At 46.1% G+C, this 18,843-nt stretch overlaps 1 protein-coding gene and 2 long non-coding RNA genes across 8 annotated transcripts; 2 read left to right on the top strand and 1 right to left on the bottom strand.

The window, feature by feature from the left end:
- The first annotated feature begins 98 nt into the window (after positions 1-98).
- Positions 99-14,463, top strand: dikar. Of its 6 annotated transcripts, none has more exons than NM_001274552.1 (10): positions 99-237; positions 1,214-1,348; positions 1,473-1,561; positions 1,624-2,306; positions 2,390-2,596; positions 3,342-4,559; positions 5,591-5,728; positions 5,786-5,910; positions 5,977-10,134; positions 10,196-14,463. In NM_001274552.1, the coding sequence occupies exons 2-10, from the start codon at positions 1,321-1,323 to the stop codon at positions 12,790-12,792; spliced, it is 9,243 nt and encodes a 3,080-aa protein (NP_001261481.1). In that variant the 5' UTR covers positions 99-237; positions 1,214-1,320; the 3' UTR covers positions 12,793-14,463. The 6 variants fall into 6 exon arrangements, with proteins under 6 accessions (NP_001261481.1, NP_001189054.1, NP_729188.2 ...); NM_001202125.2 differs by having other exon boundaries at positions 5,165-5,728; NM_168179.3 differs by having other exon boundaries at positions 10,196-13,101.
- Positions 14,464-14,561: 98 nt separating this feature from the next.
- Positions 14,562-15,062, bottom strand: lncRNA:CR45417 (long non-coding RNA:CR45417). Its single transcript, NR_124820.1, has one exon. It is a non-coding gene; the product is annotated as a long non-coding RNA:CR45417 (long non-coding RNA).
- Positions 15,063-17,983: 2,921 nt separating this feature from the next.
- On the top strand, positions 17,984-18,361 carry lncRNA:CR44523 (long non-coding RNA:CR44523). Its single transcript, NR_124819.1, has one exon. It is a non-coding gene; the product is annotated as a long non-coding RNA:CR44523 (long non-coding RNA).
- The last annotated feature ends 482 nt before the right edge of the window (positions 18,362-18,843 follow it).

Genomic DNA, 18,843 nt, shown 5'->3' with positions numbered 1-18,843 from the left:
AAAACAAATATATTAACTATCGTTTAGAGCCACTTTGCCCCGAGTGCCGCATCTCTAGTGAACCATCGATGGCTGGCGTGTTGACGAATTTCAGACCACCACTAGTTATCGAGAGCCACGATAATTTCTTCGCCGCGTTTGCTGCTCGCTGAAGAAAAATAAAATTAACCAGGAGCGCAAAAAAACGCGAATCGCGTATTGTCTGCGCAGATAGCCAGATTAACGGGATCGAAACGGGTAGGCATGCCGTTCAATCAATCGATCGCAGCGAACTGTTTAGTGCGTGCTGCTATTGTTGTGAAATAATTAATAATATTTTATGGCAGATGGAGCCCCTCTGCGTACAACTATGTGTGTGTGTGCCCTGGCATCCGAGTGTGTGCGTGCGTGTGTGTGGAAAAAGAAATTGAGGGGGAAAAAGCAGAAAGAAAAGATGACTGGGAAATGGGCGTCTCTAAAGTTAAATGACATTTTCACACGTAACTGAAAAATATATATACGTGTATTAATAAAAATAAATACACACTGCCCAGCAGGCAAAAAACGGAGGCGGAGAAAAGCCGTCGGTCGTCAGCCGCCGCGCGCATGCTCCACAAAATTGGAAGTTAAATAAACTGCTATGTACGCCAACTAAATCTGCGCACCATAACCTTTCATCGCGTGCAATTTGCGGTGAAAAGCGGAAAAAAACCAACTGCCCAAAAGCCGTGTAAATTGCACATTATAATTGCAAAATAATCGAGTGCAGTGTAGTCAAAATAGTAGTGCCCATTCGCGGGAGCGGGACGGCATGCAAACGTGAAAAAGTGAGCGGTTCGGCTATTGGCTCAATGTACTGGTGCCGTCCCGCTTTGACGCACGCCTTGGCCGCTTGTCGGCTGTCTGTTTTGATTTTCTCTTCGTGAAAATAAGCGCGCGTACTTTCTTTTGACCTACCGTCCACCCACTCGACCCTTCCCACTCCCATCCCCATCCCCTGCGCTGCCCAGACCCTTGCGTGCATCGGAATGTTTGATAAGTGATAAAGCCAGATGTTTGTGTATATATCGCCGCCAAGTGTCCCAACACACACACACATGTTGCACACATTTTTTTTGTCTGAATTCTGCGCTCGCTCTTTTTGCCGCCTTTTGACTTTCGGTCGTGTAATTTGAGCCTAATTCGTTAACGCCTGACCACATACGTTATATATACATATATATTATATACGCAGCCCGACTTCCACACCAGAGAGCTACTAAAGAGGCCCAGGAATTGTTCTTACTGACATCTATAAAATCCCGCAGAGGAGCAACGTTTCCAATAAGCAAGCATACATAAATGGTTTCTACTTTCATTGGATTATTAGGTGAGCAATAAATTTACCAAATCAGTTCCTACTTAACAAAACCAATATAATAGTGGAAATATATACAACAAGAGTCGCAAGTTACCGAAAAATTTGCTAAATCACATTGTTTTTCTCTTCGCAGACATTCAATCATGGTGGGAGATACCGTGTATTTCGCATTTCTGTTCATTGTTTAGTTCTGCCTTTGATCTGCCCGACATCGACATCGAGGTGAGTAACTGATAAACACCTTCTAAAGAGAATCAATCATAAAAAACGCACTGCATCCACAGGACCTCGAATCGGCGCTGCTCTCCGATGGTACCAGCGATGAGGATCAGGTCGCCCTAGTGCCCGAGTTAATTGTGCGCCTGCTCAAGGGCTGCGATGCGCTACAGACGGTAGCCAAGGAAATCACACACAGCAACTATCAGATGTTCTTGCGTCGCTTCCTGCGCCAACAGTGTCGCCTGCACCAGACCGAGAACCACTTCGACACGGACATTGACTTCCAGTCGCTGCCCGTGCGCAAGCGCCTGCACATTCTGCACGATCTGTGCCACTTTCGCCTGGACTCCGTCGATGTGCAGGTCATCCTCAGCAATCTAGAGGCGGATAGTCTGCGCGTGGAGCCTCTGGGCTACGACGCCAAGAATTCCGGCTACTGGTACTTCTACGGCACGCGACTATATCGGGAGGACAAAGCCACCGGTGGATCGGCCTCCTCCAGTTCGGGTTCGGGATCAGGTGGCGCTGGAGCCTCAACTGGCGGAGCATCCAACAGCAAGGGCATCGGCAGCAACGGTACAGTTTGGCAAGTCATCTGCTTCACCGAAGAGGACTGGCAAAACTTGGCCGCCAAGTTTAAGACCTCGACGAACGCCAAGGAGCGCGAACTCTTTAACATACTCGATGACAACTTTCTGCCCAAGCTGCCGCAGCTTTTCCGCGAACGTGAGCGTTTGAGGCGTAGGAAGTGAGTGAAATACCTTACATTTCTCCAAAAGATAAAGATTTATAAAGCAACATTGCTAATGAAAAAATATTTTGCTTACCCAGACTTTTGCAAGTGCGCAACTCCAGCCGCATTCGCAACATCGCGGAGTTGAAGGCACGCCAGGAGGAGGAGCGCCAGCGTCGTGAGCGGGAGAATCTCTACCAGGATCGGCAAAACGCACACTGGTTGGCACCGCCGCAGCAGCAGCAACAACAGCAGCAACAGCAGCAGCAACAACAGCAGCAATCGCAGCAGCGCACACGCAGACGGTTAGCACGCCAATGTTCCTAGGAAGGCTGGCGGACGCGACGGCCACATCCATTCTACTCACAGAGCGCGAATCAGAAACAAGACAGATACATTGAACTCACTTGCATACCAAAAGCATCTTTGATTTATTTTTTCAATTGATCTTTTGAGTTGCCGTAATTTTATAATTTCTTGAGCCAAAATACTCTTCGCTTACAATTTCTGTTGCTGCAGTTGAAAAGCCAAATCGCCATCATCAACATCGTCGATAAACCCAGGATCAGCATAGACGGAACAAGGATGAGCACTTAATTTCAGTTTTGCCCATCATTTAATTTTGTATATGGAAGAATTGGTTGGATTTCGTTTTCAAAAACAATCTGTAAGCATGCTTTTTGACCTATTTCTATTCGATATATGCATTACCTTATGGTTTAAGTTTATTTTAAAGTCAACATCTCAGTTTCATCCCATCCAAGAGACACAGACATTGACATCCGATTCTCAAATCGTAAAAACGCTGATTCAATCTTATCTTATTTAAATTTATCGAAAATTAAAATTAATTCATCAAAATTAATATGTCGCGTTGGCTTCCAATTAAAACAATATTATAATATTGAAACGCATTGAATACAATTTTAGTAATACATTCTCATATCTTAAAACCCATTTGTATTACAAAATTTATCTGCATTATTACAAAATCATATGGATAGTTTATTAATAACATTTTTGTGTCTTTCTTAACTGCTTGTATTTTAGATCCCAGTCTACGTCGACAGCTAGTGGTATTTCAACCTACGCAAGCTCCCTGAGACGAACAACCACAACTAATTCGAGCGAATTTCTGTGCCACAGGGAAACCTTCTGCCTCTCGCCAGAAAACGACGAAGACGACGACGACGACGACGAGGCCCTCGACGCGGAGCAGCAGTCCGATCAGCCAGAGCAGCAGCGGCAACAAGAAGAGCAGCCGCCAGAAGAGGAGCAGCGGCAGGAACCAGAGGAATTATTAGCAGTCTCAGCAACTGACGACGATTTTCGCTCTCCAGAAGCGCCGAAATCGCAAACGCCTGCGGAATTGAAGAGCAAGAGTAGTCACCACCACCATCATCATCACCACAAGAAGAAAAAGTCGAGCAAGAAGCAGAAGAAGCGACATCATCGTGATAAAGGTCGTGAGCGGGACCGCGAGCATCATCATCATCATCGGCGGCGACACAAGCATGCTTCAGAGGCGGACGAAGGCGAGGACGACAACAATAACCACAACAGCAACAGCAATAGCAACAGCAACACCAATAGCATCAGCAGCAACAATAGTGTCCAGCCAAAGCGAAGACGTAGTGGTCAGCAGCAGCAGCATCATCAGCAGGCAGAGACTACCGAGCCCAGCACTTCTCTAAGTCCCGAGGACAAGGAGAACTTTTGCAGGCAGCTGCAACTTCTGGACACCAATTCGGCGGCCATTGCAGTAGCCACAAGTATTGCCGATCTCAGTCTGCCCTCGCCGGTGGCACATGAGAGCGAAACCGAACAGGACGAGCAGGTTGATCAGCCGGCAGTAGTGGAAGCACAGCCACCAGCATTAACTTCTGCAATGGCGCCAGCGGCCAATGTCAAGTTGCCTGGCAGGCAGACGAACAATTCGCTCAGTTCGCTGACTGGAAACATTTTCATACCGTCGGGAAGCGCCCAACAGCAGCAGCAGCAATCCCAGGAGCCGCCGAGCAGCAGTAGCAGCAGCCAGAGTGGCACCACCACGACTGCCAGCACTGTGCGTTCCAAGAAGCAGAAGGCCGTGCTCAACAGCAGCGGGAGCAGCAGCACAAGCAAAATGGCTGACAAGGCGGATCGCAACTTGAGCAAGACGGAGACGACGGGCAAGTCCAAGAAGTCGGCCGCGGGCTCATCGGCGTCATCGTCCTCCAGCAAGGCGGAGCGCATCAGCGGTGCCTACTCGGACAAGAGTGGCGATGAGTAAGTGAGGGTGGACAGTTTCGATCCGCAGACACAACACAATCGTACTATCCATATGCTCTTGGCACATTCTTTAATTATATCTTATGCTTCTGCTTGCTGTTGGATGTGTGGGCATCATAGATTTACATCTTGATTAAGCTTAAATTAAATCGCAATCTTTTTCTCTAAAAGCTACGCATATCATTTATTTTATTTAATGCCACAGTAAATTATTTTGTGGAGAAAGTAAAGAATTAATCAAGATACAATTTTATATATTTTGCATAAGCATTCATGATGCTCCACTCTGGTATTGTTGTTGATTTTGATTATTGAGTTTGGGCCCTGTGCTGTGGTCTTGGTTCCTTTTCTGTAACATTTTCTCCTACCTTGATTGAACATTTTCATAATTCGTTCTTAAGTTCCATTCTAATCTATAAGGCATTGCATGTTGTCGGCTCATTTCATTCACACACCCATCAAATTGTATATAATATGATCAATTGATTAACATATTTATCATTGTTATTGTAAATTTTTGTACCCACCCGCAAAAAAACAAACGATAAAAAACATTCCGACTGTTGATCATCACAAAACCCAAAAACCCCGATAAAATGTAGCCATGTAAATAGTAGCAACCGTAGCACCACCAACAACAACAGCAGCCTTAACAACAACAACAACCATAAGCACGCGCCGCACCACAGTCACAACAACAACAACAACAGCCATTCAACGACGACATCGGCTACAACAACAGCAACAACGACAACGTCGCAGGGATATCATTATAATTCCAATCTTAATCATAATCAGAACCACCAAAACTCCCACTCACACCACACACACCACCACCACCATCATCACCACCATACAACGAATAATCACAGTAACAAACATAAAACCAAATCGCACCACTCCCTTGCCCACAACAACAACAACAACAATAGTCCCACAACAAACCCAACAAGCACATCACTACTCCACCCAGTAACAACAAACAACAATTCAACGTACAACTCCTCCAATCATGCGAATATTCTTAGCTTTACCGAAACGGAGGAGGTCCTGCAAATCGGGATGCACAAGGTGCTCGTCTACGTGAAGAACCATCGCGATGCCTGGCCATTTGTGGATCCCGTGGAGGAGGATATAGCGCCACGCTATTACTCCATCATCAGGAGGTGCGTACACTTAGCCAAATCCGACTGCAAAATGTAATCTCTTAAACCGCTTTCCAGACCCATGGACTTGCTGAAAATGGAGGACAAACTGGACAGTGGGGAATACCATAAGTTCAGCGAATTCCGTAACGACTTTCGCTTGATTGTTAACAATTGCAGATTGTACAATGGGCACAACAATGGTACTCATCCGCTTTAACATAAATATTTAATAACTTTTATTATAATATACCTATATTATTTTGCAGAATACACTGAGATGGTTAACAATCTGCAGGATGCTTTCGAGAAGGCCACCAAAAAGTACTTCGATAATCTCTCCGATGACGAAGATGATGATCCCAATCTGAGCTATCCCGCCGCCGACTCCAAGATGAACGTGTTCCGCGAGAAGTATTTCAGTAAAAAGGCAAAGGAGGAGACGGAGAAGGATGCGCCAGGTCGGCCGGCGGTGAGCAGCGCCGAGGAGGATCTCAGCGAGATCGAAGCGGAGGCACCTCAAAAAGCACAAAAACGCAAGCGTAAGGAGAAAGACAAAAGACGTAAAAAGAAAACCAAGAGTAAGGCGGATGTGGAAACGGATGATGAAGATATGGAAGCCGAAAGGGAACCAACGCCACCACCTCCTCCGCCAACAAGCAAGAAGAGCAAAACGAGCAAGACAGGAAAGGAAAAGGAGAAAGATAAGGAGAAGGAAAAAGACAAAGATAAGGAAAAGGACAAGGAAACGTCTTCATTCAAGCGAGGGCGAAAAACTAAGAGCGATAAGTCCGCGTCCAAATCCAGCAAAAAGACCAAAAAGGGGGCCAAGAAGTCTTCGGCCGATTCGGATCCTGAGTCCGATCCGAGCGATAGTCGCGAGAGCGAGGATTACAGCGATGATGACCACATTTCGTTGGCCAAAACTAAATCCCTGGTTAAACCCACAGCTCGCACGATAGCAGCCCAAAAGAAGAAATCTGTTCCCGCTGAATCCAAAGTTAAGATGCCTACTCCAGTCAAGCGACAAGTGAAAGGCAAGGGCAAAGGTGGACGCAAGGCAAAGGACGACTCTCTGGATAGCGACCAGTCCGATGTGAATGTTAAGAAGCAGCTGCCACCAACGGCAGCTGCCGCTCTTGCCGAATCCGCCGCCGAGCTGGAAGAAGATCCGGATGATCCGCCGCCTGATGAAGACGAAGATGAGGATAGCTCGCGGTCGCGAAGCATGTCACCCTTCAAGGTTGATCTCCACAAGAAATACTCAAAAAGTGCCCTTAACGATGATCTCTCCGAGCTGCTGACCACCGTAAAAAAGGTTCCCACCGCGGAAACCACAAAGCTGAGTGCTCGCCACCAGGATGAAGCGGATGAGGAGCGATCTTCCCGAGAATCTGACGGGGACTTTAAATCCTTAAGCAACAGCAGGGGCAGCTCCGAAGAGCGACCGCCGGTGGCAAAGAAAGGAAAGAAGGCAGAAAGCTCGAAAAAGGAGAAAGAAAAGAAAGGCAGGGATAAGGATCGAGATAGGGACAAGGAAAAAGACAAAGATAAGTCTCGCAGCGCAAAGGATAAGAAGAGTAAAGACGAATCCCCCGTTCTAGTGGCCGCTGCTGAAGCAGCAGCAGTAGTGCAAGCCGAACTGGATATGCTGTTGCCTTTCATGGACAAGTACGATGTGATCAAGTATCGACGTAGTCGTGCCGCCTTCAGCGGTTCCAGTGCATCCAACTCGTTGGCTCCCTCCGAAGATTCCAAGTCAGCCATCACGAAAAGCAATAGGGAGAACAGAAAAGCTTCTGCGAAGCGAGAAAAGTCACCTGATGCTGTGGAAAACAAGCGCGGGCGGAAGAGCAAAGACCAAAAGCGATCAAAGGAGTCGGATAAAGCGGAAAAATCTGATAAAGCTTCAAAGGCCGACACCGAGAAACACTCGGAAAAGTCGAAGAAAAAGGAGGAGCCACCAAAAGTAGTGGAAAAGGCCCAAAGAGAAAAATCTCCGGCGCCGGTATCAGCTTTAGAAACTATTAAGGAACCTCCTGCTCCAACTCCAATAGCCACATCAGCGTCCGGCAAGGTGAAAGAAGGACCAGCTAAAAAGGAACCTAAGAAAAGACCCGACAAACAAATGCCGCCTCCTCCGAAACCGGCCGATAAATCGAGTGAAAAGGGATCGGGTAAGAAGAGTTCCAGCAAAAAGGCAGCCCAAAAAGCGGGACAACCGCAGACCAACAATAACACAAATCTCGAAGCATTGGATGTGGAAACAGAACAGACCCTCAAGGATATTAATCGCTGGCTGGAACACACGCCCCGCTTCACGGAGTTCAGTTCGGCCAGCAATTCACCATCCCGATACAATCTTTTGGATGATTTCGACTCAGGAATCGGTAGTAAACTAGATGCGGCCGATTTTCGGCGACCAGTGGCATTGGCTGCACCAAAGGCGGAATTGGTACCAACTAAATTGGCTGAGGCCCTCAACGAACTGGTGAGCGAGCCAAAAGAGGCAGTTAGCAAATCGGAATCCGAGTCAGTGGCTCCAACGCCGAGCAGTGTGAGCAGCAGCTGTGGTACTCCTCCGCATTCGATGCACTCAGGGAATTCCATTGGAAGCACATCCGCCACTGCTGCTTCCAGTTCAAATTGCTCCAATAACTCGATGCCTACGCCCTTACCCGTGGCGGTAACTCCCACGCCAACGCCCGCGCCTCCGCCACTTCTTCCAATTCCGAAGCCAAAAGAGCCCAGCACCACGCAACTGATCCTCAATCCACCACCGCCGCCACACATTAAACAGCAGCTGGCGAAGGAGGCCAAACGGAAGTCCCTGAAAGAAAAGCAGGCGGCTCAAGCAGCACAGGCTCAGCAGGTGAAAGCCAAGGCAAATGTTATGAGAACCATCGATCGGCTTCAACCAGGCAAAGCGAAGGGTAATCTTTTGCAGAATGTAGTCGCTGTCAAATCAACGGAGGAGGGCGGAGATTCTCACGCAGGTGTTAATCCAGTTACCACCAAAGTTAAGGAGCTGAAGAACGCTCTTATCACGGAAACATGCGAGGGAGCACCAAAACTGAGTTTGGGCACGGTTCTAAAGACTCAGGACTTTTCGTTGGGCAAATCACTTGAGGAAATGTCTGGAAAAAAGGACGCGAATGAAGATGACCGTCCAAACGAGGAAGCAAGCCCGAAGAATTCTTCACCACCTACAACACCGAACACAGAGGCGCCAAAGCCATTTGAGGCTCTTCACGAACTGAGTAAAAGGGGCAAATCCTCAGAGCCATCGAAATCGGAGGCTAGTCAAAAGGAGAAGCCCAATCTCAGCGCCTGGCTAAAAGCGTTCGGTGGCCCAAAGGTTAGCAAGAAGTCCGAAGACGAGGAAAAGCAGCAGACTCCTGTCCAAGATCTTCAAGGTGATTCCAAGGTTGCTCCGCCAGCTCACTCGCCGGCTGGGGATAACTTCTCCTTACCCACAGTAATGCGCCAAAGGAAACCAAGCACTGGCAGCACAAACTCAGAGCGAAGTTCCTTTAGCCAGGATCCGGATTCCCCAAGAATTGCCATCGATGAGCGTTATGGATCTTATGCGGCTGGTTCTTATACCTCTCCGATTGGAGCGTCGCCCATTGGCGCATCCCCCATTATGGTTTCTCCTAAGCCCAATGACGATATGGGCAAACCAGCTTCGCCGTATCCTCTAAATGGTGCTATCAAGGTGGGCTTCTACCAGGACACTACGACCAAAAGCAGTCCGGACAAGAGCTGCAGTCCCAGAGAGATGAACTCTCCGTATCCCCAGTACTCCCAGCATATTTACTCCTCCGCCTCGTCGCCTAATGTGTCCACTCCGGATATGAGTGGAACGTCCCCTTATGGAGGAGGAAACAGCTACAATCCTTCGGGCTCGGAGGCTTCTAAGACTCCAGCGTATTCTTCCACATCCCCGCTTCCGATCTATGATCAATACAAGCAGCCGCGCTCCCAGGAATCGGACTACAACTCTTCCATGAGTCCGAGCACACCGAACCCACATTCGCCTTATCAACAGCCTCAAAGTTCTCCGTACACCACCCCGCAGCAGTCGCAATCGACACACCCGTCGCCGTATCATAACCAGTCGCCGTACCACCAGCAGCAGCACTCACCATATCATCCACCCGCGGCTCAGCAGCAACAGCAATCCTCACAGCCTTCACATAGTCCGGCAGCCCATCAGCAGGCTCTCAGTCCTATGCACAGTGTGGAATCGCCTGCGTCCTCGGCGGCAACGCAACCGCCCACACCGTTGGCTCAGTCGCCGGCGGAACAGCAGCATTCGCCGTATCAGCAGCCCGTGCTGTCACCTTATCAGCAGCCGCAACAACAGGTGCAGCCGCCGGTGGTACCGCCAGTTCAACCATCCGCAGGTGCTCAGGCATCAACAGGTAAGAATCGATTTGATACCGATGATTTCAACCGATGTTCTAATACATCTCTTTGTTTTAGCTCTGGGCAACAATGGATATGCGCCCACGCACGATAGCTACCAGCAGCTTCAGCAACAACAGCGATCCTTGTATAACCCAGCCACTTTGATTAATCCTCTGTCGACCGCTGCGTCCTCAACTGCTTCCATAACCAAGCCTAACAATGACTGGAGTCTAAATCGCAGTTTGCTGCCGCCAAGTATTACGAATACTGTGAATCAGGCAGCACAGCAGCAGCAACAACAGCAGCAGCAGCAAGCTGGGCAGTTGCAACAGCAGCCACAAATGCAAGCTGCACAGCAGCAGTTACAGTCAACACCTCAGCAGCAACAGCAGCAACTACAGGGCACGCCTCAGCAGCAGCAGTTGCAAGGATCACAGCAGCAGCAGCAGCAACAACAGCAGCAGCAACAGTTGCAGACATCTCAGCAACAGCAGCAACAGGTGCTCGGCCATCAGCAGCAACACAAACCGAAATATCCAACCTATGCGCAGTATCAGTCTACTAATGCCGCAGCAAATGCTGCTGCCGCAGCAGACGCCGTGGATAATTTGCAGCAACAGCAGCAGAAAATTGCGCCACCAACTTATGGTAGCGATATGGCCACATTTATGCAGCATCAAATGCAGCAGCCGCCCAAAACTGATACATTAATAAATCCTCTAAAGCGACCTGGAGAGGAAATCGGTATGGATTACAGTGGAAATGCGGCCAATAAAATGCAGAAAAGAGAAGAGACTCCGGCGCAGCAGCAACAACAGCAGCAGCAGCAGCAGCCAACACAAAACCAGACGCAATCCCTGCTTAACAAGCAGCAGCAAATGTTTAACAGTTTCCTGGGCACTATGGCATTCGGCAAACCTATTGGCAACATTGCACCGGACAAAGCATTTGAGATGTATAACCGTGCAGCGGCCATGGGTTTCCCCAAGGATTTTGCAAAGGACAATAGTTGTCAGCTGCAGCAGCAGCAACAGCAACAGCAGTCGCCCCAGGTGACAACAAACAAGCAACAGGCGAACCAACAAACGCAGCAACAACCGCAGCAGCAGTCCCAGCAATCGCAGCCACATCTCACTCAGCTTCAGACGGCACTCAGTCAAAACTACCAGCAACAGCAGCAGCAAACGCAGGCGCAAAAATTGCCGCAGCAGCAACAACAGCAACCGCCGCAACAACTCAACTATCAGCAACAGCAAGCACAACTTAACCATAATTATACCGCCCAGCAACAGGCAACTGCAGTGCCGGACAAACCTCCTGCAGCTCAGTCGACAGTTGCTGCTGCGGTAAGCGAATCGAGCAGCAACATGATGAACCTGCCCTCTACGGCGCACCAGCATCATCTCAGTCAGACGCATCACTTGGCCGCCTACAACAAGCCAACGCCACCGCCTCCGCAAACCTACAGCAATCCTTTGATGCAATCGATGTTGGGCTATGCTGGAAACTATTTCGACAAGACCATGCCGCCAGCAGCCCATATGTACAGCGCTTCGAGCTCAGCGGCTTCGGCTTATGGTAATCCGGCGCAGCAACTGCCGGGTAATTATGTTCCTGGCAACAACAATCCCGCTCACCAGCAACAGCAGCAGCCACAACAACAACAACAGCAGCAGCAGCAAGCTCCTGCCGTTCCGCCAGCAGAAGTCAAAGCTCCAGCGAAAAGGGGACGGAAAAAGAAGGCAGCTACAATTGCGGCTGAAGCTGCGGCTGCAGCTGCCAAGCAGCAGCAGCAACAACAACAGCAGCAGCAACAACAGGCGCAACAGCAGCAACAGGTGGCCGCTCAGCAGCAGCATCAGCAGCAACAAGTCTCTGCCCAGCAGCAGCAACAGCAACATCAACAGGTGGCCGCCCAACAACAGCAGCACCAAGCCATGCCGCAGTACAATATGCCGCAATCAATGGCTTCCGCAGCCGCAGCCACCAATAATCAGCTGCAGGCACATGCGCAGGCGCTGCAGCAAGGCTTCCAATTGTATGCGGGTCTGAAATCAGGAGGTGTATCCTCGCCCGTGGGCAGTTCAGCAGCAACGCCGGTAAACAGTGGTGGTTCCACCACCAATCAGACAGCGGCCGATGCGGCAGCCATTTCCCTGAAAACATCGACAGGTGGAATGGTGCCCGGAAGTGCCTTCAACTTTGCGCCAACTCCAGGAACGCTGGGCTTGTACGGAGACCAGGCTGCAGCAGCTAGCAGCTATTTGGATCAATTCAGAGATGCACCCAATCCCTACTACATGCCTCCGGCGCCGGCACACAGTGGCACAGCTGCGAATCCGTCTGGAAATGCCGCCGACAAAGGACAAAACCCATTGAACACGGCAGCCGGATCGTATCCCTTCCTGGCGGCGGCACATCCATCCTCGCGAGCAGCGGCTGCTGCAGCTGCTTATCCGTTTGCCGATCCCAACTCGCAGTTGTACCAGCAGTATCTAAGGCGCGATGACTTTCACACGCGGATGATCTTCAACCAGAGTCTACTGGGCGGACCAGCAGCGGCGGCGGCAGCAGCCGGATATGGTCAACCGCCGCCGCCTCCATCCGCCTATCAACGCGCTGCACTGGGCATGCCCAAGCCGTATGACATTAACCGGCAGTCATGGTTTTAGCAGTACGCCAGTGCCGCCAACGTGGATCTCCAAGGAGACGACCTGACGGGGGCGGCAACTGGAACAGCATCGGGACCAGCAGCAGCTTCATCTTCGACAGCAGCTACACAGCGATGAGATTGAAAGAGTGGGCAGGCTTAGAACGGTTTCAAATCCACATGCAAATTGTTTCCAAAAAGGTTAACGTTTCATTTTTGAGCTTACATATGCAGATATTTAAGTAGGTGTTTAATTTTTTTAAATTGGCTTTTTATATTGTATATTTTTTATTCATGCTCAGAAGAAAAACATACAAATCGTTTAGTAAGGAAAATTACGTGTTTAGCAAAATGTTTAGCATTCTTATATATTTATTCTCGTAAACGAAAAAGAAAACCATTTTAAAATTCTGTAAGAAGAAAAGTTTGCGTTGTGTGTAATAGTAAAGTGAAATATTTGAGGCGTCATTGTTCTGTACTGATATTTGATATTCATTTGCGAGACTCGAATTCCACTGCCCGCATCCTCTGACTCATTTATGTATCCTATGACCATATTCATTTGTGCAATGTTTCCTTTTGACTGCAGTTGCGCCCTGGACTTTGGCCACGCCTAAATGGCAAGTTTGTTGGTCTTTAGTTTGTAAACTTTCAGTAGTCTGTAGGTTTCAAGCCTTTGGTTAATGACAATTAATTTTAATAGCTTTAGCTAATTAGGCCTCTAATCTAATTTAATTGAACTTAATTTGTTTTAAATGCTTAACAAAAGAAACTAAGCAGAAAACGAAAGAGAAATAATGCAAAAATTCAAAGAATTACTCTCAAGCCCCCCCTGACTATAATTAGATTTTAGTTTTTTCCAGAACCTAACTCGTAACTATAGAACTCGTGTAAATTAACTACGATTATTAGTTTTATTACTATTGATTATGTACTACGACTATTATAACTATTATCGATTCGTGCTGCGGGCGATTTGTTGAAATATTTATTAATTCAAGTAAACAAAGAGATTCGCAACACAACTTAAGCTAGATACAAAATCTATGTGGGGGAAACACTTTTAGTTTGTAGACCGCCAAGAAGATGTATAAATTTTTGTTAAATATGCTAAGTAAGCGTGCGGTTTAAGCAGTAGGCCTCCCTTCAATTCAAATAAAACCATTGTAAACCCACACACAGCTCACATATGTGCAACATTCCGCCTCAGATCCTCATCCCCTCCCAACTTTCATTAAGGAAATCCATTTGGTGTACATACAAGAGGGAAAACAGACAAGTAAAAACTTTGCTCGTTTTTACGCATCTCAAATTGTAGCTTTAAAGTTTGAACCATGTAAAAATCGATCGAGATTTGACGAAAAGCAAAACAATTGAAATTTATGAAATATGAATGAAAAAGTGTCTTAGTCGCTGTTGAAGGCGAACGGAGCCGATGAATCGAGAAAGAAACGCATTAACCGAGCGCCCATAATATTATTAATGGCAAACAAAATATATATATATATATAATAAATAGTGAAAACAATAAACACGAGAAACCGTATTTAATTAAGTTGTTAAAGCTTTCGTTTTGCAAACGTAAATTTTAATTAATTTCACTACGATAAAATAGTTGATAGAACACAAATGATAAAGAGAAGCGATGCGAAATTGCGAAGAGACGGTACCTAGAGCATAAAAGAGCAGCAACAAACATATTTAAAGAACCACAAGCTAAATATTATATTAATAATGAATATATATACATAAATTATATATATATATATATATATATATATACACAAACATATATATTATATGCAGTGCAGCCAGTGCACATTATACATAAATCTGTATGTATAGGCAACAGCAGCAACAAGAGTAAATTACAATAAAGAATTCTATGGCATATTGTACGACAACAAAAATGAACATAAAAATCCAAAAGAACCCATGTTTCGAATCAAGGTGATAATTTCGCCGAGCAATTATTATGCAATTTCAGCCTCTCGACACGGCACGCGTTCATTTGCATACAATTGCAGTCCGGATTGCGACTACGGCTGCCCTTCACCAGCTGGTGTGTTCTGCTGTTCTGCTGTTCTGGTGTTCCCAGTTTCCAATTCCCAGCCAGCAATTGCAGACAGCTGTGCCAGCTGGATCGCCGATCGAGCAGCTATATGCTATAGCCACCAGCAGCTCCATCGATCATCTGCGCGGGTCTCCCAGAGCGGCACGAAATCGGGAAGCGTGTTGCTAATGCGCCTCCGGACTACGAAAAACTTTCGAATGGAATTGCTGAGAGCAAGTGATCAGATGTAATTACCAGCGACAAAGCGATTACAGCATTATCTTTGAGTGAATTGCACTGAATGGAATTGGAGTGACATGTGGCGCAGGTTATGTCTGGAATCTTGACTTCTCGAGAGGGCACACATTCCTTTCCCTGGGTGAGAGGTCAAAATTCCGGCGATGACGTGTTGCAAAGCAGGTTAAGGAAAAACACCCAATTACCCCGAACATGCTGCTAATTAAATATATATATAGTATATATAAAAATCTTAACCCAAACGCTGTGCGTGACTAACGCTGCCTGATCTCCAATGCCCTCTTCTGGTCCGCCTGGGTTTATCCGGCAATTAGCGGACTTACATTGGTTTTCAACACCCTCTAATGGACGTCGTAATCTATATCACAGATAGCCTTTGAGTCACGTTTCTATATATAAATTCTATAACGTTCTTGTGATTAATGATCTGCACCACTTGTTGGTTTTTGCCGGTGGTAGGCGAAATTTTCATCCGGTTAGAACCAGTTGCTTTGATTATAACTTATAATAATTGGTGTGCATGTTAATTGGTTTATTCACCAGCAATCGAAGCGGTTTGAAAATGTATGAAAATGTATTGAAATATTCAAGTCAAACCGGCGCGCTCAAACATTTAAAAATATAATGAAATGCAAGCGCGCATAATAAATTCGAGAATATTTAAATTGCAATTTGTTAATTAAAAGCCGGCAGTTGCGTAACGATTGTTATAAATTTGTGCGCGAAATTCTTTCGATGTTATTGACACGCAATCCACTTGGCGCTGCCTTCGCCGATTAACCTGAGAATTTCAGATATTCTCGGGAGTATTGAGGAGTATTCTAATTGGTCGAAAATAGGCGTGGCAATCTGTACCACAATCCGTACATGGGGCCGTCATTGTGTTTAGTCACGCAGCGATTTTCACCTGCCGGCAAGTGAAGGCATTCTAAAATAGCCTCCGGCTCGAGATTTATGTGATGTTGTATTGCATAATTTACGAGCTCGGCGCTGAAGTTGAAAACTAAACAATTAATACATAATAATCATGTTGGAAGAGTGCAATAAAACAAAAAAAAATACAACATTATTAATACAATATTGTGCGTCGTCGTTACGTTGCTGACCAAAAAGGTCATTCAATTCGTATTTATGCAGTCTGGTAACTGGTAATTGTTGCTATGGAAGTTAAGGCACTATATTCTATTCCATAAGTTGGGTATATAGTTCTCAGTTCAGTGGTGTTTAATTGGGTATATCAGCTGGTCGAAGGCGGTTTATTTGTAAAATCTACAATTGAATATATTTGAATTCCTTAGTCAGCTAAAATTGAAGACGCAAAATATTTATTTAATATCCTGGCTAATTACAAATAATTTGGAAATTGTAAAGAAAAGCTTGATGAACCCAACTATAACACGTGGGATTGTATAATATGATTTTCTATTTTTTCTTTTCCCGAGCATTACGTTTTGGAAAATACAGCCAATCAAAATACAATTAAATAACATTTCACGATCGCCTCTTTAGGGCATTGTATAATCACCGTCACAAATGGTTCTTGGCTATGTGTAATTATTACATTACACTTGTAATGGGTACGTTAAAATTGACTTTTATTGATTTCGTGTGCAGTTGGCGGCGGTGTAAATCAAGGAAAATGTGCAAATAACATGCAATCAGTTTGGCGAGTCGTCGCTTAGTCAGCCCCGTGTATTCAGTAAATAGTGTTCGGCATTTGCTTATCCCCCACATAAAGCGCCTTTTACTTTCTAAATTTAAATTACAAGCCTTGCTTTGATTATTATCCACCAAGAAGCTCCTTAGTCGGTTAGTCAGTGCAATCCGATCGGGGACTTCCGTTTGTGAATCAACTGGGAGAAAGATATTCGCCCAATTAATGCGAACAAATCAAATTAAATCGAACTTAAAAATAGCGTTCCCTTGGACGCCGTTCATTGAACCTGTGCTTCTGGATTTTTTCTCTTTTTTTCGGAGCCGCCGGCCTTAGTTGTCAATACGGCTTGTGGTTTGCCATTAAGACAAAGCTTTATAGAGGGTGCGGTTTGAACTTGGCCTTTGTATGGTCGATTAGACAAATGGTTTGTGTATTTGCCTATGCTATATAGTCGATAGTTAGTTGCTAATGTAATGCAGATCTTGCCCCGTCATTCCTGATATTAGATAATCGCTGATCGGATCACAACATTGTTTGGCCACACTTTGTTGATTAATGGGTCACTAGAAGAGGATTATGTCGTTGTTGTTCCGGAGATCACGTAGTCACTGGAATTTACATTGCCGTTTACAAGATAATGCCAACGGCGCACATTAACTCATATTTAAGCGTTTCCGACATAATCAAAAGACTTAAGCGGCGAACGCGACTTCCTGCACAGGTGGAAACCAAAACCAACGCCAAATTCAAAAACCAACCACCAACCAGCAGCCCAGCATTCAAGTTCAATGGAATTTTCGTGCACGCGCCGTGCAAAGTTTAATTTAAATTTTAATTTAAATTTAAATTTAGAATGCAATGGCAGCTGATTAAATATTGCATTACATAAAATGCAAAGCAAACGAATGAGCTCACCCCGCCGGCGACTCATGACACTTGAAGCTAATTAGTCGCCACTTTTCACCCTCGTTTAAGCATTAAAAGTATCTTAGTATCTTGGGTGCAAAAACATCATCGCAGCTGGTCTAATGAAATTGTTACCAGTTGTTTTTCCGCAGGCAGCTGCTCGATTGAATCCGTAATTTATGTTAATATACAGGAGCCCACTAACTAACACCTTCGATTCCGATACAATAAGGTCTTAGAAAGTGCATAACCTTCAAGCAAATGGCTTAAATTTTCGTATTGCTCGCCTTGACAACATGGGGCAAGAATTTTGTGCCCGACTTCAAACGGTAGCTAAACAGAACTGGGTCTTAAGTGGAACATATTTGGCGAATTATGCTAAACAGAACATTGGGCAAAAACCGGTTTAATGGCGTGAAACCCATCGGCACCAAAAGTTGTCAAATCATTCGATTAGCGATTGCTTACCATTGTGAAAACACTCGTAAATAGAACGTTTCCTAGGAAATAACCCGGCGAAGAATTATGCAAATCCCCCAGAAAACCCAGACCAAAAGATGATATCTCTTCCTTGCTAGATTGACCGCAGCATTTCCGATGTGACATTTAGCACAAAAAAGTGCCAGAACCAAAACAGAATACTGATCTCGAGAAAAAAACCCCTTGTAACTGGGAAAAATAACCACCTTTCGAAAGTATCAACTGACACTCATGACCATGACTCAGATAGCCGTAGTATAAACAGCGGCAGCAGCAGCAACATTCGGTCTTGACGCAAGTGCGTTGGGGAAGACCAAGTCGAGTCAGCTAACTGGATTTTGTGGCACAGACAGAGCCATCAATTAGCATGTGACTCCTTTTCCGCTTAATTGCCGCACCTGGCATCTGGGGGAATCCACCTCTTTAAACAGAACTTTGTGTGATTTACATATGTGCAAGCGAATCAAAACCAGAGACAGGCACTTGTGAAATGAAAAGGCTGTGGAGGTGGGCTTCCGATTTCGGTTTTTGTTCGAGTCTCAACTGTCATCAACAGGTGTCTATTGATTTTTGAGCCGACCCACCCCCTTTTGCTAAGCGGGTCAAGAGTGTTTGGCAGGTGGGAGAAGAAAAAACAACATTTTCAAGTGGCCAAAAGGGCTTGTCACTGGCACCATTTCATCGGCACCATACATGGTTATATATTAAATTAAATTCCT

This window comes from Drosophila melanogaster, chromosome 3L (assembly GCF_000001215.4).
Source record: "Drosophila melanogaster chromosome 3L".
NCBI classification, from domain to species: Eukaryota; Metazoa; Arthropoda; class Insecta; order Diptera; family Drosophilidae; genus Drosophila; species Drosophila melanogaster.
Note: the sequence above shows the minus strand (reverse complement) of the source record. Positions and strands in the feature narration are given on the sequence as shown.